General features: G+C 45.9%; 1 protein-coding gene across 2 annotated transcripts; it reads right to left on the reverse strand.

The window, feature by feature from the left end:
- Positions 1–1,628: 1,628 nt before the first annotated feature.
- Positions 1,629–21,959, reverse strand: Spp2 (secreted phosphoprotein 2). 2 transcript variants are annotated; one of them, XM_075951615.1, is made up of 8 exons: positions 21,763–21,959; positions 21,546–21,670; positions 17,665–17,784; positions 16,450–16,557; positions 11,041–11,095; positions 9,880–9,908; positions 8,843–8,938; positions 1,629–1,740 (listed from the first exon to the last, which is right to left on the reverse strand). In XM_075951615.1, exons 1-7 carry the CDS (start codon positions 21,827–21,829, stop codon positions 8,870–8,872), a joined length of 573 nt encoding a protein of 190 aa, XP_075807730.1. In that variant the 5' UTR covers positions 21,830–21,959; the 3' UTR covers positions 1,629–1,740; positions 8,843–8,869. The 2 variants fall into 2 exon arrangements, with proteins under 2 accessions (XP_075807730.1, XP_075807729.1); XM_075951614.1 differs by having other exon boundaries at positions 9,880–9,930; positions 21,763–21,955.
- Positions 21,960–23,196: the final 1,237 nt, after the last annotated feature.

Consider the following 23,196-nt stretch of genomic DNA (forward strand, 5'->3'; position numbering starts at 1 on the left):
GGCCTACCAGTAGAAGTCTTTCTCCTTCAGCAGCTACGTGGCATCTCTCTGACTTCGCCTTCTTTTCTCTTCTATGTGATTGGAATTCCCGCCTTGCTCTCTTCTGCCCTATTGCAGGCAAAGTAGCTTTATTTATTAACCAATAAAAGCAACACATACACAGAAGGACTTCCCACACCACAAAGGTGTGAAATCTCTTTCCGGAAAGTAACTTCTTTTGGGCTGGTTTCTGGATTCAGCCTTTTCCCTTTCCCAGTGTGAGATTCCTAGAAGAAGCTCTAATTCCTTGGAGTTCCTTGTTTCACAGCTTTAGAAAACCTTCATCCCTGCTGGACCAGTGCCATTCCCCAGGACCTGGTTTGAGTTCTTCAGTCTAGAAGTATAGTATGTCCGTATCTGAGCAAATGCCATGAACAGAATACATGTAGGGGCCAAGGTTAACGCACATTCTGTTTGTGACAGGCAGCTGTGCGTAACAACCACTTCTTTATAACGTCTTGACTTTCAGTTGTTGGAAGGCACAAACAGCTCCATCTCTGTTTGAGACAAGCTCTCACTGTGAAGCCTAAGCTGGTTTCAAACTTATGCTTCTCTTGTTTCTGTTTCTAAAGCATCATGGGCAAAAATGACTGTGTTTAACATACTAACCTCTGAATGGTGGAATGGATGCCCTTTCTTGATTACACACACACACACATACATATATGTAACACACACGTATATACATATATGTAACACACATATATACATATATGTAACACACACACAAACCTACACCAAATTGTGAATGGTATCCGGAACAGGTAGCTTTGTTATAGCCCCATTCCCTAGGTGGCTCCTTGGCGGTGGGGTTCTTGGGATGCCTGCTTTAAAGATGCTTCATTCTGCAGCTGATTTATTAGATAAGGAATCCAAAGGAAAAGCAACAGTGTGTGTGTGGGGGGGGGGCTCCAGTAGGGACAGTGGTTGACCACAATACTTGTTATGCCTTAGCCCCTGGGTGGATTTTTTTATTTGTAAAAACATGTGTGCGCAGAAGCCAGAGGACTTCTGACTCTCTTCTTCCTTTCCTTGAGACAACATCTCAAACTCAGGTTCCCATGCTTAGGCGCTGGGCAATCTTACCCACTGAGCCATCTCTACAGCCTACTAAACTTCATTCTTCGAGCTGTTTGGGGCCTGCAGAAACACGGGACACAAAGTGACCTGCTGTCACACCAAAGGCTGTTCTCTGTTACCAGCAGCTTGTAGTACTGTTGGCGTTTGCTCCCTTGCTGACCCAGGCTGCTGTGTCCACTCCATCCCACTGCATGGGCATTTGCTGCCTCATTAATTCTCTGGGACTTCAAGAGCAAGTGGTACCATGTGCCACCTTGGCAGTATCATATGGAAGAATTTTACTGCCCTAAAAGTCACCACAGTGACTTAAAAGGGAAGACAACAGGCTGCTTGAGCCTCCTTGCTTTGAGTAACAAGGCATTTACCACTGTTGTACGTTGGCTGAAAACACGTGAAACACAGCTACTTTATGAGTCTCCATCCCTAGCATCCTTTTGATATTAGTTTTGCATCTAAAATTGGATAGTTAATGATATGTTCTCGTTTCCAAACCAGACAATGCGAGAGTCTTATGGGAAGGAAAAGATGTTTATTGTATAGTGGAGCTTATCAAAGGGAAAGTGACACAATTTGCCACGTCTTTCTTCATTACTGCTTCGGCTTCTCTTCCTTTCACAGAGCCTATTCAAGAGAGAAGGAGGGGCAGGTTAGACCACGATAGTATGCATCAGCATCCCTGAGAAGGAGGGGCAGGCTGGACCACCATCAGCATCTCTACATTGGAGGCCTGGCCTGGGATTCTTGGAAATTGCTTTAAAGTGATCCAAATGACCCAGAAGACCTGAACAGCCACACAAAACATCCTGCTTTGGCCAAAGACAGAGTGAGAGACACCACAGAAAGATGATGTAGCCTGGTCAGGGGACGGGGCACAGCCTCAGAAAGGGAGTTCATTTCTCAGCAGAAAGGACCAGAGAGACTCCTTGCAGAGGCTCCAGCCAGGCACTGGCTTGTCAATGGGAGATGGAGGAGTCAGGCAAAGCTGTAGCTGGCCCGAGTTGGTGGTAATCAGAGGAAATGGAGACCAAATTTTTCCAAACCCAGCCACTCATTCATCTGTCAGTTAACCTGCTCAGTAAGCAAGAATGCATGAAACATGTTTTGAGGGCTATAAAGATAAAAAAAGACACAGTATTGACATCTTAAAACATGTAAAGTCATAAACTAGAGGAGAAGGTGGATGTCACTGAGGGTTCAGATGCCTGACTGTAGAGACCCAAGGCAATCAGCTCCTGGAGAGGGCAAGGAGCAAAGCATCCTCTGGTGGGATGGACAGGGCCTGGGGATGGAGGTGAAACCCAGGGCCCAGTGAGAACTGCCCACTGTGTGAGACTTCTGTGTGAGGCAGGAAGCAGAGGAAACCAGGATGCCAAGAAGGGATTGCAGACAATGACCACACTACTGGGGGCTGTGTCCATATGCCACAGTAATCGGCCTAGTAGGGCCCTTCAGAACTTGTGTTAGGTAGGGGGCCTCAGTGACTGAGCCTTTGAGGGAAACAGGAAGAAGCTGCCAGGAAGATTTAGTACACATTCAGCTACAAAGAAAGAGGAGCAAAGAACAGGGAGAGAGGCAGAGCCAGGAAGCATTGCAGAGGAAGGGCTGGCCAAAGTCATCACACCTTGGGTGAGGAAGGGAAGACCCCTGAACTTCATGTCTCTGGCATGCTAGCCAAGGCGATGAGGGAGAAGAGCAGGTCTCTAAGGAAGAATTTTGGTTTGAATTTGCAGTGGAGTAAGTGGATGGAATTTGCAGGAAGTGAGTGGCATGTTGTTGCTTCCTAAGCCCAGAGTTCAACATAGAAGGATGGATCAATCCCAGACAAGCACATCAAAGCACCAAGGATGCCTGGAACCACCAGAAGGGTAGGCAGCAAGTGGAGGAATGACTGAGGTCCAGACCGTAGGGAGTGTGATTATTTAAGGATCAAGAAGAAGAATGTTCCATGAAGAACAGGGAGTTCTGGCCAGCGAGGGGAGGCAGGGAAGGCAGAAAGTCTCAGCAGCAAGGGGTTACAGGAGAGGAATGGTCACCACTATCCAAACCAGTCATGGGGTTCAATGAGGAAGGAGGTAGATGCCTCAAGGGAGGAGGGAGATGTCAGGGTGAGGAGAGAATGTCTGAAGTTCATGGATGATGATATGGGCTGCAGTATTAAGAGGGTAGGGAGAGATAGCAAGAGACGTTCAAGAGGAGCCAAGAGGAGCCACTAGCTACAGGTACCATTACATAATCAGTCCTCAGGCTCAGATTTTGCTTGTGGGTTCACTTGCTCACTAATATTTGCTTGTACCCCCAATTCAATTCTCATGATCACTCATGTACAAGCTAAGAGTGGCCCAAACCTTGAGACATCCTGTCTCGTGTGTTGCCCTCTGAGGTCCAAAGAGGAAACATCCAGTCTTTTTGGTCTCAATTCACATGTTCTATTCAAGCGTCCTTCTTGAAGTTTATTTGATATTGTGGATTTTTCCCATGTTTTAGCTTTGTGTTGATGAGTTACTCTTTAAAATTTCTTGCCAGTGCAGAGCTGTGTAGTATCCTAAGTCCAAGAAGGCTGAGGTAGACTTTATAGGCAAACCTATATGTTATATGGTGTGTGTATGTATGTGTATGTGTGTGTATGTGTGTGTGTGTGATGTGTGTGTGTGATGTGTTGTGTATGGGTGACTGAATCCTGGTCTCTCAGATGCTATGCAAGCATTCCGCTTCTGAGCCACAGCCATAGCCTTTCTGATAGTTATTTTTTATTCTGAGAAAAGTCCCACTAAAGTTGCTCAGACTGGCTCTGAACTCTCTCTGTAACCCCGGAATGTCTTGAACTTGTGATCCTCCTGCCTCAGTCTCTTGTGTAGCTGGGATTGCTGCCCTGAACCACCAGCCTCTGCTTGGATGTGCTCTTCTGTAGCCTGGGTTATAACACATTGGGTATGCATTTAATGTTTTTTTAAAAAAAGGAGAATGAGAGAAATACATTCAATAAGGCATCTAATCAGAAACACGCATGGACAATGTTACATGTCAGGAACACAGCTCCGAGACACCTAACCTTATGTTTCTCATAGATACAATTGTTTAGTAATTCCATGTTCTCACATGTATAGACCATTAATTCATGCAGATCACGGGAGCTCACAATACCTTGTAAAGCCATAGTTAAGAGATGCAGTGTGCAAGAATGAGAGCCAGGAGGCAGTGGAGAGTGGAGAGGAATCAGATTCTTGCCTTTTGGGCCTTAGTGGCATCCCCCACACTTCTGTGAGTGACTCCCTTTGGTGGGTCAGTATGTCCTGGAGATCATAACAAGACATTCTCACTAGTGAGTCTGAAACCTAAACGTTGAAATCCCTCCCCAAGAGGCCAAGGTTCCTCAGGTGTTGGGGAACAGTGCCCCCACCTGGCTTTTGGTGGTAGGTACCCTGCTCACACTTGGAAAGTTATGGCCAGTTGGTAAGAACACATCCAGGGCCTCTGAGCATGTGATAAATGGATCTCAGCCATTGAAGTTTCATGAAGAGATGTATCACAAAGGAAAAAAAAACATAGGTGTAGGAAGCAGACATGAGGAGATAAACTCCAACCATGTGTGCGAGTGGGACCTCTCCGAGCACCTTGCCCCCTCTTCTAAGAAACAGACGATCTATCGCTATATAACTGACATAGCCAATGGGTGCAGAGGGAATAAGCATACTTGTGAGTGCTGGTCTTCCTGGATGCAGTGACTGGGTGCAAAGAGGACATTTGAGCAACAGTGACTGAAGGAATGAGTGGAAAAATCATGGGACAGATCTATTGGCTTATGGAGAGAAACCATCAGACCTGCCTCTGCCGCTGTTCTCGGGTACACGTCAACAATCCTACAGACAGCCATAGGACAACATAAAGGAAAATGTCCTTCTGGTCACCCCACAGTTGACAAGACAGAACCATCCCAGCTACAAAGGTTAAGAAAATGTAGGACTTTCAAGTAGACCCTTTTCAACATGAGCATTGGTCCCTGGTTTTCCAAACTCCCTATTTTAGAGTCCTGCTAACAAACAATGTCATGGTTCTTTTATTAAATAGTACATCTCACTCTATACTCACGTATTAAATCGTTCCTGGCAACCTTAAAGAAGTCTAGAACTGTATTTACTAAATTATAGACACATTTTCTCACTTTCTATTTTAATCCAGGGACTGGGGCAGACTCGTGATAAAGTGGGGGAAATGCGATTCACAATTTTAAAATAGCAATCTCATTAATAGTCAATCATCCACTCATTCTATCCTGGGTATCTAATGAAATGAATAAAGGACATTTTTATAAATAATTTTATATAGACATTAAGGAATATCTTCAGTAGCCATCGAACTAAACTAATAAGAATGGCTGGGTAAGGCACCAGCAAAGAGTTCATCTAATGCAAAGAAAAAGAAACAGCCTTGGAGGTGCTGAGCCCTCCTCTCAGGACTGGATGCCTGTCAGATGCCATGGTGCAGGTTTAGGAAGAGACCAGCGGAGCCCAGAGCCCACTGGGGCTGTCTCCTCAGTAGACCCACTGTGTGACTGCTACTAGCTTTATTTTATGACTCTGGGCAAAGTGGTGGACTGTTTCAAAACCTGCCGTGCTAAATAAGGTCACATGAGGCCAGAGACGTAACTGGGACACTAGCGGAAATCGATGCACAGGCCAAGGCTGCTGCATTTGGTCTTCAGTCTGCATTTAATGACATGTGTTTTGGTGATTCATGGCTCTGCAGATGCTAGATGATGCAACTATATTGCGACACACGCATGCATACACACCAGAGGTAATCATATCATTAATAAAGCACAGCCGACCCACTGACAATTCTACCCTCACACCCCTGCCCTTGCTCCAGATGGTATATACTGGGGCAGTTTTTGCAAGCATGTAAAGAATTCGATGAGTCTCTTTCTTCGTGATGAATAGTTTCTTGATCTCAAGAAGAAGCCGTTTTTTTTTTATTTTTAGATGAAAATCTGCCACTTGCATCTCTCATCCATAGTGAAATTTCTCTCTATTTTAGTAAAATGTCAGTTGACTTCTTTCAAATTGTAAGTCATTAGGATTAATTATGCCATGCTTAGCTGCCTTTCAGGCAGAAGCCTCTCAAGAACATGATAGGAAAGACCCCAGCACCCACTCCAAAGACACCGACTAAGCGTCGACATGTCGGGTGTCATGGACTGATTACAGGGACCCGGGATGAATGCTTAGGAAACTCCCTGTATGAAGGTATGTGTACCGTAACACGTGTGTCTTGTGCCCTCAGAGACCAAAAGAGGGTATTGGATCCCCTGGAACTGGAGTTACAGATGGTTGTGAACTACCTTCCAGGGCTGTGAACTGAACCTGGGCATCATGGGAGCTCAGGGGTGTGGTGGGTGTGGGAAGGACAAAGCCAGAAGTGCGGGGCTGAAGCAGTAAGGCCGCTGTGAGCCATCAAGGAATTCAGGTCACGTCTGGAAGTGTGTGGTGTTGTCCACAATATGAAGTGAGCAGAGAGCTGCAGAGATGGCCCAGCAGTTAAGAGCACTTGCTGCTCTTGAAGGGAATCCAGGTTCAGTTCCCGGCACCCAAGGGTACCAGGCAGACACACAGTGCATATGCATACGTGCAGGCAAGCATTCATCCACATAAAATAAGTAAATGCTTTCTTTAAAAATGTCAAGTGCATCAATTCTAAGGCTTTCTTAGTAATTTGTGTGTGTGTGTGTGCCTGTAAACATGGCTGCCCTCAAATCCACACTTGTAATTCCAACCTTTTATTTAATTTTAATTATTAGGATTTATTAATGTTATGTATATGAATGCCTGTATGCATGTGTATATACCACACATGTGTGCAGTATCCACAGAGGTCAGTAGAGGGGGCTGGATTCCCTGGAACTGGAGTTACACATGATTGCGAACCACCATGTAGGTTCTGGAAATCAAATCCAAGTCCTCTGCAAGAGCAACAAGCACTTTTAACCACTGAGCCATCTGTCCAGCCTCTGAAATTGTTATCTGAAGATTCCTTTTAACTGCATCCTTCATGGGGTCCCTTTGATACTTGTGAGTTTTCAGAATCCTTATTCTGCTTGCTCTCATGACTGGTGATTGAGAATATGTGTAATTGTGAGACTCCACCATGCTGGGTGGCAGTTTAGTAGACCAGGATTCGTCAACAGATCCCCCAAAGCACTAGGGAGAATGTAAAAGCCATTGTTCTGTTTTTCTCCAAGTCTCTGCTTTAACACACAAGTGAAGTCAACATCAGAGGGCAACAGTGGAAGATCTTTCCGGATAAACCCAAGGCCAGCAGGCAAGGCAGGCAGTGTGGGTTGAGACCCTGGAGCCAGAATGCAGCCTGTTCAGTAAGTAGTGAGGGAAAGAGAGGGCAGGCTGAAGTCAGATAAATGTGTCTAGACAACCAACATCCCACAGACACCAGGAGATGAGGAAGGACAGAGAAGAATGTTCAGTGATGCTCCCACATCTTTAAGTTAGGAAAATTTGGTGGGTAAAAGGGCATTAAAAAGAAATGAGGCTTATTTGGTTTCTAGCCATAAACAAAGGACATTGAGCCTATAGTTAGTGATTGTAGAGAAGCTAAATAAGGAGAACCCAAAGAAAAACATATAGGCATCCTCCTGAATATTAACCTTCATCAGGCGATGAAAGGAGACAGAGACAAAGACCCACATTGGAGCACTGGACAGAAATCTCAAGGTCCAAATCAGGAGCAGAAGGAGAGAGAGCATGAGCAAGGAACTCAGGACCGCTAGGGGTGTACCCACACACTGAGACAACGGGGATGTTCTATTGGGAACTCACCAAGGCCAGCTGGCCTGGGCCTGAAAAAGCATGGGATAAAACCAGACTCACTGAACATAGCGGACAATGAGGAGTACTGAGAACTCAAGAACAATGGCAATGGGTTTCTGATCCTACTGCACGTACTGGCTTTGTAGGAGCCTAGGCAGTTTGGATGCTCACCTTACTAGACCTGGATGGAGGTGGGGGCTCCTTGGACTTTCCACAGGGCAGGGAACCCTGATTGCTCTTCCGGCTGAGGAGGGAGGGGGACTTAATTGGGGGAGGGAAATGGGAGGCGGTGGCGGGGAAGAGACAGAAATCTTTAATAAATAAATAAATTTTAAAAAAAAGAAATGAGGCTAGCAGATCTTCTGGATCTCACAGTACCTGGGCAATGCCTCCAGCAGGCATGGACATAGGACCCAGATCTTGGGAGAGTGTGACACTTTTGGGGGTAGCCTCCACATCAATGGCAATGATGGCCAAGTAAGAGGATGAGATGACAGAGTCATCTACGGAAGAGAGAAAGAACTGGGCTGAGAGAGTAAATGTGGCCAGCAGTGCTGAAATGACAGAGAAAGAGAAGCCAAAGAGGATTCCATGAAAAATGTTATGGAGCCTCCTGGGAAGGAAGAATGACGGGAAGGAAATAACGGAAGAGAGGCTGGGTAAAGCAGGGGCTATTCTCTTTGTGGTTTGTAAAGTGGAGAAACTTGATCATGTCAGTAACAACAGGTGCCACACAGGAAAGACGGGGCCCACAAGATGGAAGTACAATGGATGGAGGAGGCAGAAGGTAAGAGAAAGTCACACTAAGGAGCACGGGGAGGAGAGCTGGAGCCCTCCAAAGCCGTGGCGTTTACTCCAAGTTCCTTCTGCTTCTAAATGATCATAGTGTGAGTGTTGTTCCTTACCTCCAGGATGTCACTCAAAGCCAGAGTTTACTCTTGCTCTCTGACGGAGGTTTTGGAACCTTCTATGTGCAGGAAGACGTCCCCTTCTCTCATACTCTAAAGATGGAAGAGAGAAACAAAGACTCTGTCAGGCATGAATTACTGAGAACAAGCCAAGCAGAACCGAAGCCATCACTGCCCACAGAACACCCAAGGCACCCATCTCTCGCCTTCCTCAACAAGCCTCGGGCCCTCTCATGTCACAGCGGCACCCAGAGCTGACTTCTCACTCATCAGCCCACGTGACACCCTCGGCCTTAGCTGCAAGCCCTCAAGGGCAGGAACTGTCACATTTCTCTTTCAGCCCTCCGTGGAAACTACCCCATGCTTGTCACACACATTTGCGGAATTCCATTAAACCGTTCTGTTCAAAGGCATCTCTGAGACAGCTGTACATCTGCATTAGTGATGCTCCAAGGCCCAAATGTGCTTAAGTGTTGGCTTGGAGATGCCTTCTGACACACACAAGAGGACGGGTCACGTGAGTTTACGTCTGTACTATATTTTCATCCTTTGTTCTCGCTCTACACCACTCCTTTCGTGTGTGTGTGTGTGCATGTGTGTGTGTGTGTGTGTGTGTTCCTAACCCCAGAAACTACAAGAGAATCACGGTTTGCTGTCAGAGATGCTGAATTTGGGAATACATTGATAAGTTGTAGTCTTTCCCATTTACCAAGAAGTCTGGTCAGGTCTGGGAAAGGAGGGAGATAGTCATAGGGAAGGCGACCCAGAAAATGTTACGGGTGGGAAAAGAAGAAAGGCCAGTGGTGACTTCCCAAGTTGACTTAACATTTCATTTCTGGTGTCTTCTATGGGAGCTAGGGCCTCAAAGTTACCTTCTCATGGTTTACCAAGCAAGTTCATACATTAGTGTTCTCGTTTGTGGAAATCATTTCCTATTTCAGGGTCTGTCCATTCTTTGTGCAATGGCTTCAGCGTGGCCCTCTTGATGAGCAAAGTTTCTAGGGAGATCTTACAGAAGGAAACAGACCACTTACCAAGTGACCGGTCCTGGAATCGTTCATTCCTGAATTCATCCGTAAGAAAACCTGTAAGACATTGACAGCCTTCAGGCCAAACCTCCCCACCCAGTTGCAGAGAGTGATAGAACTGCAGAGCTGAGCCTGCGAATACGCTCCATAAACAGGAGCAGCGCAGGCAGCAGAAAGTTTTGCTGACATTGGCGCCAATAGGAAAACTCATCAGAAATGTGAAAAATGGCTTCTGAGCGGTAGAGCAGAACCTGATGCCATTTACAATAAAATATTGCATAGGGCGGGGAAATGAAGACCCTTCTGTCACCCAACCAAGACACCTTGAGAGACAGTGGCAGGGATGTCAGTCACATGACTGGAAATGCCTGAGTCTACCCTGATTAGGAACATAGTGCATATTAGACCCTACCGTGTGGATGCTGTGTGAAGGGGGAACAAGCATGACCGAGTGTGACCCTCTTAATGTGTATACTGGTTAGGGTTTTTGTCAATAAACTAAGTTATCTGAAAAGAGAAAACCTTGACTGAGGAAATGCCCCTACCAGATTGGCCAGTGGGCAGGTCTGCGTTAGGGGGTATTTTCTCAACTGATGACTGATGTGGGAGGGCTCAGCCCTCTGTGGGGAGTGCTACCCCTGGGAAGGTGGTTCCGGGTTGTATTAGGAAGCAGGCTGAGCAAGCTATAGAGAGCAAGCCAGTACATAACGCTTCTCCATGGCCTCTGCTTCAGTTCCTGCCTTCGGGTTCCTGCCTCGAGTTCCCTCCATGATGGACCATGATTGAGATGTGTAAGCCAAAAATAAGCTCTTTCCTCTCCCAAGCTTCTTTTGGTTGTGGCATTTTATCCCAGCAACAGAAACAGGACTATAACAAGAAAAACTGGCACTGGCCCTACCGGTCTGCAGAGGTGTCAGACCACTGCATGCCATCCTATATGGGGAACTCTGTAGCAATACTTAAGCCAACGGTTGCATCATTACCCAGCGAGATAAGGAAGGAGCAAAAGTAAAGCCAGGTGTTTGCTTTTTGTAATGACTTCAATTGTTCAAAGGTTGTCTGTAGAAAAACTAGACATGTCCAGCGTTAAATGATTCACAGAGAACTGTGATTGGAAGTTTAGGAAGGAAAAACAAATAATACTAAAGGTCATAGGTCTCAACTTACCCAGCAGATAATCATTCCTCCGTCTATAGGATCTTGGCATGTCCCCAAAAATCATCTAAAAAAGTTTAAATATCAGTATGAAAGAGAAAACGCAAATGCTGCATAGAGGACTCAGATATATAATGTGTTCAGTGGAAAGAGGCTAGCTCTCCATGGAATCTAATGTGTATATTCAAGAGAGCACAGCAAGAGGCTGGAAAGATGGCTCAATGGCTAACTAATTAAACAAGTTAGTTAATTAATTAAAACAAGTTTAAAGTAAGACAACTTGGGAAAAATAGGTGGGATGATGCATGCCTGAATCCAAGCAGTCAAGTGGCAGAGACTGGGAGATCGTAAGTTCAAGACAGACTTAGGCTGTAAGGTGAGGCCTTGCCCTCCCCACAAATAAAGGAAATGACAGAAGAAAGAAAGAAAGAAAGAAAGAAAGAAAGAAAGAAAGAAAGAAAGAAAGAAAGAAAGAAAGAAAGAAAGGCAAAAAAAAAAAGCAGGGAGGGAGCAGGAACTCACATGGAAAAGAGTAAGTTATATGAAAGTTAAGCCGAAGCCAAAGCTTCCACCAGCCCAGTATGTGCTTCTGGACGCTGCAGCACAGAAACAGAACTTTATAATTAGACCATGTTCAGGTCAAAATGTACAAGCTTAAAGGAAATGTCTCTATGAGAATTCCAATTTACATTCATGAGATCAAAAGAGCTCCAAGTAGTTTGTAGAAAATGCTCAGATCCATACAATAGTCAAGGAAGTCTCTCCCATCTTCCTGCCTGGTGGCTACTTCTCCATCCTCAGCAGCCACCTGAGGCTCTGGCTCCCATCATGGGGACAGATCAAAGGGCGAGGACTTAGCAACACAATGCAGTAAGAAATACTAGGACAACCAGAAACCACATACAAAAGAGCCCTACTGAACCATTTCCCCATACTATGTAAACTAAATCAGAGCAGAGCATCAATAAAAGATCTAAGTGCTTGTAAGTCTTCAGAAACAATAAAAGAGAAAGAAATTGGATGTAGCAAAGGTCATCACGGTGGGAGGGGGCATGAAAAGTGAGAGGAAATATTCACCAAGAAGTCCATAATAAAAAGATAACTAGAACACAGGAATTAACATTTTCCTTAAGCTATGCAAATGGACAGTCACGAGGAAAATGCAAATTAAACCGTAACAAAATCCCTCTTTATACATTTCACATAGCTAAAATACAGACAGGCAGTAACAAATGTTGGCAAGAAGGTGTAGAAACAGAAGCTCTCAGCCAGCTAGGGTGGTGCATGCCTTCAATGCTAACACTTGGGAGGCTGAGACAGGTGGATCACTGTGAGTTCAAGGCCAATCTGGGCTACATACTAAGGTCATCCTGGATTACATAGTAAGAGCCTATCTCAATAAAAAGAAAGAAAGAAAGAAAGAAAGAAAGAAAGAAAGAAAGAAAGAAAGAGGAGGAGGAGAAAGGAAGGAAGAAAAAGAGAGAGAGGGAGGGAGGGAGGGAGGGAGGGAGGGAGGGAGGGAGGGAGGGAGGGAGGGAGGGAGGGAAGAGGGAGGGAGGGAAGGAAGGAAGGAAGGAAGGAAGGAAGGAAGGAAGGAAGGAAGGAAGGAAGGAAGGAAGGAAGGAAGGGTGGGAGACTGTAGACTAGAGAAGGGTTCTTCTCAGGAAACCCCTTTCCAAATGATGAGTGGATTCTGAATTTGGATAGTGGTGGCAACTTGACCACCATCATGCAAATATACCCAAACCCACTGAACTGTACCCAAATATACCCCAAATCACTAAACAGAATCTGTTTAAAAGGCAGATTGTACCCACATGTGAATTATAGCTTAATGGTGTTACTTAAAAAATGAAAGAAAAAAGACATTACATTAGGGGCTAAGGATGTAGCTTGGTGGTAGAGCAAATGCTTTATTTAGGAGGCCTTGCACCTCACCCCCAGCACCACACACAAAAAATAATAATCACAGTGTACATAGAATATATATGTAAAAATAAATAGTAAGATAGGATCTATAGGAGAGGCATATGACGTTAGTCAGGCCAAGGAGAGCAATGGTAGATGATTTCTCTAACTCAAGCTAGAAATAAGTATTCCCTTTGCCTCCTAAGTACCAAGGATGTAAGTCTGTGGCTGTAGTTTTGCTTTGTGATATGAAGAAGAAGTCAGGGCTTAGTCAGTAGAATGCTTACCCAGTAGGCATGAAACCCAAAGTTCAATCCCCATTGCCAAATAGAACTGGGCAGTGTGGTTATCCCCAACCTCATATATTTCCTCTCTACCCGCCCCCATACAAACCACAAAATCAGTAGTAATCAAATTCCCCTGGAAACTATGTTTGATCTTTGTCATTCTTGAGTTAGCTGGACCATGTGTCACAGGTTTGTCAAAGAGTTTAACTCTGAGAGTTAAGTAAAGGGGACCCTCGGTACTTAGTATCAAGAAAAGAAAATCCTCAAACTACAGCTCCAGGACAAGCCCAGAAATAACCTGAGAAGTTGACCCTCAGAAGTTGGCACTGTGACCGAGATCGGCCAACAATGTGTTTCTTCTCTGCCCTGGAAAGATGTTCCCATATGATTCTGAGGTCTCTGGTCATTGGTTTTATGACTTCCTAATTATAAAATACACTTCATTACTAAACAGCCAAGAGGCAGGTATGTCAACTCCATAGAAGGCATGACCGCTCATGTTCAATTCTTGAAGTTAGAGCTTTATGTACTTTTTAATATAATGTTCATAATAGAACTCTATCTCATAAAACTGAACAAAGATAGAAGATGTAGAGAAAGTTATTCTATAGCTGCACAATAGCGGGAAAGATTCAAACACCAGTCAAGAACATTACCCCACCATGAATGAGCAAATTACCTGAAAGATGTAACTATGATGTTAATCACACCTTCGGAATCTATAAGGTGATTCCCCCCCCCCCCCCAGTTTTCTTGTATTCTTCAACAAGTATTTACTGAACACCTATCTGGCATCAAGTTTAAATGAGGCCGATGAAAATTAACATCCCTCAGCCTCAGGAGATGCAGTCTAGTAGGGAAAGTTGTCAAGGAAGTAATGTGAGAACAAGTCATAAATGTACGTCATTGATTTCATAGTAATAGTGCAAACTACTTTGCCATGGCCAACATTGGTTGGTAACTTGATGGGATTTGGAATTACCTAGGAGAAACACACCTTGGGGAGTCTATGAATAGGTTTAAGAGCAAAGACCTACAGTAAATCCAAGTGGTGCCAACAGCACAGGCTGGGGTCTTAGGATGAGTAAAAAGGGGAAAAGAAGAAAGCCAGTTAAGGACCAGTAATCCCCCCAACACACACACCTCTGCTTCCTGCTGCAGTCACAGTGTGGCCAGTACCTCACATGCCTGCTGCTACAGCTAAAGCTGTCCTCGCTACCATGCTTTGGCTGCATGGGATGTCCCATCAAACGGTGAGTCTTAAGTTGCTTTTGCCACAGCACCCAGTAAGGTAACCAATACATGTCTCCAAGGCAATTAGGGATAAAAAGGCCATTTCTGCCACTAACTCAGCATCTAGCATACATCGGACCTAGAGCTGACCTTTCACCTCCACTGACTCCTCCTTTGGAGTTACCCACAGGGTAACTAAAAGCGAGGAGGAAGACCGGCATGCACTAAGGCTTCTCCTGACTGGTACCTGCTTACCCTACAGATTATCTTGCCAATCCCTCTGGAAGTGTTTATCTAACCTAGCTCATTCCCCTTCAAGGCTGAAGGCTCGGAGGCAAGTCAATATACTAAACCTGAGATCATTTTCAATTCCAGGGGATCAAAACTTTGAAGAACCTTCGCAGGTTACCCTGCAGAGCGACTATCCTCATGAAGGAGAGGCTGCACCCTGGAATCGAAGTCATCACGTGTAGGAATGAGGCTGGTTCCCATGGGCAAAGACAGTGATTACCCGTTTATTTGACTGGATTGAAGACAGATTGGGGCTGGGATAATGATGACTCAGTGGTGAGAATTATTTAGTCATGCATATGCCCCTAACCTTTCTGCTCCAATATTTTTCTCTAAATCTAGACTTATATCTAGACTCCAAAGGTGCACATGAAGGTCACTGGACCCTTTTTTTCTATTGGCCCCATTAAAAACAATCTCTCTCTGCTTTTTACTATTTCTTTCATTGGCTTATTGGAATAGGTTGCCTCACCTTGCCTGCTGGGACTGCAGCCCAGGCCTTTGCCCTAAAGACTCTGGTAGCAGCTGGTGACTGTACTATTCAGCATTTAACAGGTGAAGAAGTTGCAGACCATGGAGGTTAAATAAAGGTCAAGAATCCTGACCTAGCTGGGTGGTAGTGGTGCAGGCCTTTAATCCCAGCACTCGGGAAGCAGAGGCAGGTGGATCTCTGTGAGTTCAAGGTCAGCCTGGTCTACAGAGTGAGTTCCAGGATAGCTAGGGCTACACAGAGAAGCCCTGTCTTGGAAAACCAAAGGGGGCCGGGAATCCTGACCTTCAGTTGCAGATCTAATACTTTGGACACCGGTCCAACAAAGATGCCCCTGTGCTCTCCAGTGAGCTACAGACTTGGGGGTCAAACTTTTAAATTTGGTAACTGATGCTCTGAAATCAAGTCCCAAATCTCAGGGAGAGAAAGTGAAAGAGAGGGAGAATGAGAGGGTTAAAAGAAAAAAAGAGGAAGGGGGGAGAGAGAGAGAGAGAGAGAGAGAGAGAGAGAGAGAGAGAGAGAGAGAGAGAGAGAGAGAGATATTACCAGTCTTGTTCCTCTGGTTAAATTTTGGTGATTGTGGAGGAAAGTTTCAGGTTTAGATCAAATTCTCTTGGGCTATCTTTGCCCCCAGTAGCCTTTCATCGCTCACCTCTACGTATGCCCTAACATCCTTGGGACCATCAAGTCAAATCCTTTTGGGAATGTACAGAGCCCTAGCTCCCAGCAACCCCAAAGCTAAAAATGACATTAGATACATCTGAGGCCTCTAGCAGTTCCCGTCTTTGCTGTAATCCACCTACATGAAATTTCCACAAACGTATTTGAAATCCATTGATTTTGTACTTTAATTGTTCTGCTCCTATAAGACCATGAAATCAGGAGCAAACCATCACGCAGGAAACATAGCACTTGGGGCCCACTGAATCTGTGCTCCCAGGTCAGGGTCACTTATAAATAAAAGCTCCCAAATGAACTGCTTCTTATTCCCTTTGAGGTAAGAGCTGCGTTGCTGTATTTTGTGTTGGGGGAGTGTGGTGGGAAGAAGTAAGCATTATGGAAAATGGGCCAGTTGTTGTTCAAGAGAGAATCTAGCTGTGTGAGCAGAATTCTGTCTACTGACATCTGCATGATGGCCCAGCTATCCCATCAAATAGCCTAGCTTTCAGACTGTCCCTGACCCAGCTGGAAGGAGACAGGCCCCCATCATACCTCTTCACTGCTGTTGGACTCGGATGCGGAGGCCCAGCGGCAGTGAGCCCACACATCCTGCACCTGTCCCTTGGACATCTGCACGGTGCTCCGGCAAGCAGCTGTTGGCTGGCAAAGACAGAGTCATGAGTGGTCTCTTCAGCGCCCTGTGCGAGGGTTTAGCCTCTGGACAATAAACTGGGAAATTTGGCAGGGTTTGCAAAATGAGGCAGAAAGGAGAAATTCACAGAGGTGGTTCAGTTATCCAAAGAACACTCTGCAGAACTAAACAGCTTAAAAGGAATGTTTAAATATCTCCATGAGTTTAATACCAGTCTCTGAGAAAAGCCTGCATTTCCTTGTGAGTACAAAGGGCTGATTGGAATCTCTTCTTGCTTTAACAGAAACAGTAGTAGAGATGCCATATATTTGACTATGTGGCATATACATACATATGTACACACATACGTACATATGTACACATATACATACATGTGTGTATGTATATGTCATATATGTGGATATGGATAAGTGACATGGCCCTAAGATTTAATTAGAAGTGCATGCAGGTGACAGTCCTCTATAAGACAGAATCGCATTGAAGTTTCATGAGATAAATAATGAAATCATTCCCTCTCTATAAAGAGATCTCAAGAAGTCACTCATTTGACTGAAATATTTTGGGTCTGGAGTGATGGTTTCATTCTGATCAGAGGGGGTTTCACCACACAACAGCTGACGATTCTGGTTACAGGGAACGTAGACATAAATAGGTCATGTGAGCTGAATGAGAAGGGGAGACACACTGTGGGCAACACTCAGTCATGGACAGCGCACCAAAGTGAGGCTCACGGTCTCACATCCATGTCCAGCAGAGTTTCAGATGTGCTGGGACTTCTCTCTGCTCTTAGCATCACTATGCCGTCTGATACAAAGCATCCTCACCGTGTGAGGATATAATACATACTGGAGATTACATCTGGACCTTAGAGAATAGGACACTGGGGCAGTAATGGTTAAAGAACTGACCAATATCGCGAAGACTGCAGGTTCCAGACTCAAGAGCACACTCCCTAAAGCACGGAGCACACAGTCCGTGGCAGGAAATGCTGTGGCGACCCAGTGTGTGGCTGAGTGCCAGACAGGCAGTGACCAAGCTCCTTTGGTGACCTCTGACCCACTCCTAGTCATGGAAGTAGTGAGGGTCTCCCTCACATTACTTCCTGGGTCACTTACCACATAGTAACCCCTTCGGAAGGTACAGGAGGAGGGATCGCCAGAATCTCTCGGGCATGTCGTTTCCTGAACACTGAACTCCAAGTTCATGACCACGGTGTCTTCATCCAGGACGTTGACCTTCACAAAAGCAAAGCATGGATTTGCAATAGGCATGTTTCTGAGATTCGTGGTGTTGGTATGATTCTTTCGGCCCAGTGAGAAAACATTGACAGAATCACGTACTCATTGGAAAAGCTATGTGATATCTTAGCATCTGTGTCATGGCAGGCATTCACACTGAAACCCATAGAGAAAAGCCACGCAACATTGACAACCGTGGAACCAACGAAGCTGAGTGTGGCGGGTACCCCTCAAATCCCAGCACTCAGAAGGCTGAGGCAGGAGGTTTCAAGCTTGAGATCAACCTAACCTATAGAGAGAGATCTTGTCCTAAAACAATAGTAAATAGAGGCGAGGGAGAGACGAAGAGAGGGAGGGAGGGAGGGAGGGAGGGAAGGAGAGAGGGAGGGAGGGAGGGAGGGAGGGAGGGAGGGAGGGAGGGAGGGAGGGAGGGAAGATATAGAATGTATGCCCTCACTCCAAGGCCAACATTGCTTCTAAAGATTTACATTGGCAATTCCTTCTCTACAAAAGCCGATGCTTGTGAACTCACCAAGTCACCAAATATTCTTTGCCACTCCTAAGTTACTCACCTAGCTTTTGTTCAACCTCTGCCTTCTTGTTCCGGCCTGTACACTGTGAACACAGTGCTAGCATTCTGTTGGGAAACTTGTGACTGGCATTTTGGTGCTTTCTTTGGGTCATCTCAGTCCCCAAGCTAGTGTGAGAGACTACGGCATCAAGAGTAAGAGATTGTGGTGTGCTTTGTGTAGAAAACACATGCGTTCAGCAAGACTTCTTTGGGTGGGAATTCCAGGTTCCTGGGGAGTGGGTTCAATGTTAATGAATCTACAGTGTATGTTATAATAGAAAACAATAAGCTCAAAGCACTCACAAAAATAAGGTTACATATTAAATGTGTCAGTGAAAGTATTGTGCCCCAAAGCTCTTGGGAACCTCACTCTTAATCCCCCTTAGGAGCCATGATCTAGTCTTTCCTAGTTCAGTCTAGAACACAGCAAAAAACTAAATTTGAGGTGATTTTTTTTCCTTTTTATCTTTTGTTTCTTTCCTTTTTGGGGGGGGGGGTTTGAGACAGGGTTTCTCTGTAGCTTTGGAGTCTGTCCTATAACTAGCTCTTGTAGACCAGGCTAGCCTCGAACTCATAGAGATCTGCCTGCCTCTGCCTCCTTAGTGCTGGGATTAAAGGTGTGCGCCACCACCACTTGGATCAAAGTGACATTTTCTTAATGGAGGCACCAGGCATGTCCGCCAATTCCAAAAATAAGTCAATGAGCCCCAGGCTATCTCCTGGATGAGCACTTCTAACCTATGACTAAATCTATATTGTTTTCTAATCTTGCCACCAAGATTACCAGGGCACCTTTCAAACTTCCTGAAGAACCTGGGTCGTCTGAGGACAGAAGATGCTGTGATATATTAAACCCCTCCCCATACGCTGGGCACCTGAGGCAAGGTAGTAAAGATGTCAGGCAGCTGTGATTCCAGAGTGGGTACCACTCCAGAAATCTGTACTACTACTACGACGACGACGACGACGACGACGACGACGACGACGACGACGACGACGACGACGACGAAGAAGAAGAAGAAGAAGAAGAAGAAGAAGAAGAAGAAGAAGAAGAAGAAGAAGAAGAAGAAGAAGAAGAAGAAGAAGAAGAAAGATAATTCGGGAAATTGATTCTAAAGAATGAAGGCAAGCGATGCTGGAGAAATGGGCAATGTCAAATTGTAGTTCTGTCAGCCGTGGGAAGTCTTTACAGACTAAAGACGCAACCCGGGCTCCTCCGTCCACCCGCAGTGATTTCTGTCGCCAACATCCACTTGGCCATACCCTTAGGATTCTCTCTCGAACACAGTTTTTAATTCTTGCCACAACCAGGCTTGGGGGCTGGGTTTCCAGGACCTTGTACTCTGCTTCTCTTCGAACTACAAACCCTGTCTTTATACTAATTAGCTGTCCTCCCATTTGACTGCAAGCCTTTGGCCCTTGGCTGTAGGCTGTGCCTTCCGTCAGACACCCTAGTTTCCTGATGCAGTTGTAAGGGGGTGCAGAGAGGAAAGGCCATCTGACTAGCAGGGAGCCCGTAGAGGTCTCCCTCACAGAGGAGGAACATGATGCTGAGGGCAAGGTAAAGGCCATCTCTGTTCTGTCGTTTGACAGAAACTTCGGTGGTCCTGTGGGTATTTCCTGTGACATCGTGGAATGCAGAGCTCAAGGAGAGGTGATGGAGAGTGTGGCTTGACTAATATACGCAGGTGATAGGGAGAACAAAGGAACAGCAACAGGCACAAGGTGGAAGAGCAACACCCTGGGACAACAAGATGTGTTAAGTATCTGTTAGGATCCACATAAGCTTACGTGTCTATAGCAAGATGGTCATGTGTCAGTAATATTCTGGCTTGGGCATGTCTCACTGGCTACCTGCCCATGGTGTCCCCACTTAGTTCTCTCTGGATCTGTCCACTGCTCCTGTCTAATAAATAGCTTTGTTCTGTAGTGAGCCCTAACTGAATTTAAGTATAAAGTGAATTTAAATTGTTGATCTGCAAGTTTGACAAGAGGGAATGGGTTCTACAACACTCTAAGAGAATTACATCCAGTGCCAATGAAACATGGCCTGGGTGCCAGCAAAAGCAGGGTCGGAGACAGAGGCAGCTGCCTTTTGATATAGCTTTCTTCCAGAAGCAGCCTGGCCTTTGCCTGGTAGCTGCCTACACTCTAAGTAAGTGCTGCCCCATAACAGTGTTCAGTGCCAACCTTGACAGTCAGATCCTGGGGTTGGTGCCTCACGATAGCTCAGCCCACATCTTCATGACCATACCCAGTTAGAAGAGACAACTGAAGCTACTCAACGAATTTGCTTTGTGTTTGGAAAAGAAAACAAGGAACCAGTGTCAGAAGGTGGAAGGGGGCAAAGGGACTTTTTTTTACATGAAGGCAAGCTGGGAAAGCAAAGTGTACTTCTGTTGAACAGCAGCGGAACAGCTAAATGACAAAGATCGTGGATCTAGAATAGCGTGGAGAAGAGAGAAAGCCATAGAGACTGTGATGGTATTGTGGCCTCTATGTGGTGGTAGTAGCTGCCTGACCACGTGGCCACGTGGGCCCACTCTTGTCTCCATGAGGCTGGCTGCTCTATTTCTTCCTCATCTTTGGCATGAACATCAATTGCTTGGAGTGCCTTTATGTCCCTACCTTCTTCTGAGACCCATTAAGGTGATAAAAAAGAGTAAAATCCTCAAGGGCCAGGAAGGAGAGGGGCTTCTCTATGATACTGCTCCATTTCCCCCTCGTTTTTTGTTCCACTGAGTCCCATAAAGCCCAAGATAATGTCGCTCTACCCAGTTCTCTGGTGACCAGGAAACAGCACTATGAAGCTGACAAAGTCGGGTGGGTTTCTTGGTCTCCGGGGCCAGTGCTTCTTCTCTATAAACACGGGAGGCCAACAGCATCCCTAGAATGCTTCCTAGGAGCCAGGAGCTTCAGGACTCTTCACCCCAAACCAGGACACGGGCAGAGAGAAGCCAAGGTCAGGGGGAAAACACAGAAGGAAGAATCAGATGTCCCAAGAAGCTTTGAGAACCCCAGGGCAAAAACTGTAATTAAAATCTCTTCTTTGAAGCAGTCAGCATGAAAAAGGACCGGCTGTGATCTTTGTCAACATAAAAAATAAAAACCCAACTGATTCAACAAAGTAAGCAAAGACAAGGCAGGAATGGTGGAGAAGGCCGGGAAGGTGTCCCCATTCACTTACTCTTTTCAAGGAGTTCCGGGTCGCCTGAAACAGGTAAGGACTCAGGGACTGCGAGTTCACCTTCGCCACCGAGGCCTTGAGAGCTTCCTGCAGGGAGGAAGGGTCGAAGTCGTACACGGGGAAACCTGGACAGCAAGAACACAGGCCACAGTAAGAGGTGGTGGAACTCGGAGAGGTCGGCGATCACCTCAAGCAAGTGGCTAAGTGTGTCCTTCACCTGAGGCACACTGGTAGTGCGTTCCCAGCGCCAACAGAACAAGCATCTGCAGCATTGCCTGCTCCATCCTGAGAGCTGTGACCCAGAGCCGGGGAGATGGCCGCTCTACAGCTTCAGGATGACAGTTCTTATCCTTGTCACCTATGACCTGGCTGCCCCGGCTGGCCGGAGCAGCCCAGAACTTCAGCAGAGATGACTGACTCTGGTGTCAATATTTACTGCTGACTTTTCCTATGGAAAAGTTCCAGGTTGAGGCTGCTTTTGAAGTTTGGACCTTTCCAAGGGACTTTAGCCCACACCAGGAGACATCCAGAGAAGCTTAGGTCTCTGTGTGGGATATTTGTTTTCTCTCTTTGCGTTTCATTCTCTGAGGGGAGGGGGTAAAACTGTAGCCTCAACAAAATGGTGAATTTAAAGCTGTCGTGTATTTATTCCTTAACTGGTCCTCAAAACCTTACACCCTCAGTGTCGGGTTCCTCCCTTCCTAGAGACCGTACACACAGGGTGATTTTGCCTGACTGCTTAGGTCTGCCTGCCACCTCCAGTACATGACAGGGGCCATGATTCAGAAACCACAACAGCCGTGCGGGTGACACAGAGCATAGAAGTACGTGTTGAACAAGCAAGCGGATGAACACACCAGGTCTCCCTGAACTGCCTTTCAGGTCTTTCATCTGAAGCAGGCACTGACTTCTGGCGTCTAACAAGGACCCAGAGCGTGCCGCTATGAGACAATGACCGCCGAAATCTGTAATTCCATTACTTTTAACCTGGTTTGAACTCAATTCCATTAGAGTCTTCCAGATTGAACTAACGTCACCATCTGGCTCCAAACACTCTGGTCTCATTAAATGAACTGCAGTAATAAAAGCAATCGCAGATGAGCGAAGGAGATGAAGGAGACAAGAGCACCGCGCTGCCAGCACAGGGCTATTGATTTTGCTTGATGCTTGCTGGGGTGAGGAGGGAGCACTGGGCTTCTCAGATTCTCTTGGCTATAATTAAGTGTTAGCACCAGGCGTGCAGGACGGGCTCTGAGGAGAGCGAAAAAGCGATGATTTTAAAATGCCCTGCAGAATTCCATCATGTCTTGTAAACCCAGAAGATTAAATGTAAGCCATCCAGACACGCTCATGCTACGGTGATTTCTTGTCCTGCCTCCAATCTGCAGGAATGTGGGCCACATTCATCCCTGCAATTTTCTGTTCTTCCAACCCCAGATACTTGGTCCAAGGGATTCAAAGTCAGGTGGCAGCCAGTGAAGCACCACAGAGCGTTCTGCACACCGTCCCTAGGAAATCATATAAAGCGATCACAGACCATTTAGCTGGAGTACCTGGAAACACACTGAGCCTGGACCAGTGGGCGGGTGGCTGCGTCGTAAATGAAGATTACCCTCTGTTTTTTTCCACAAGGTCATCTCCTTTTTCTCAT

Source organism: Microtus pennsylvanicus, chromosome 17, assembly GCF_037038515.1.
Source record: "Microtus pennsylvanicus isolate mMicPen1 chromosome 17, mMicPen1.hap1, whole genome shotgun sequence".
Classification (NCBI taxonomy): Eukaryota; Metazoa; Chordata; class Mammalia; order Rodentia; family Cricetidae; genus Microtus; species Microtus pennsylvanicus.

Coding starts and splice junctions, on each gene's coding strand:
- Spp2 (XM_075951614.1), bottom strand. CDS start 21,829: ATGGAGCAGGCAATGCTGCAGATGCTTGTTCTGTTGGCGCTGGGAACG. Junction 17,785..21,545: donor CCCGGAACTCCTTGAAAAGA/GTAAGTGAATGG, acceptor GCTTTTGTGAAG/GTCAACGTCCTGGATGAAGA. Junction 8,939..9,879: donor ATTCCAGGACCGGTCACTTG/GTAAGTGGTCTG, acceptor TTCCATCTTTAG/AGTATGAGAGAAGGGGACGT.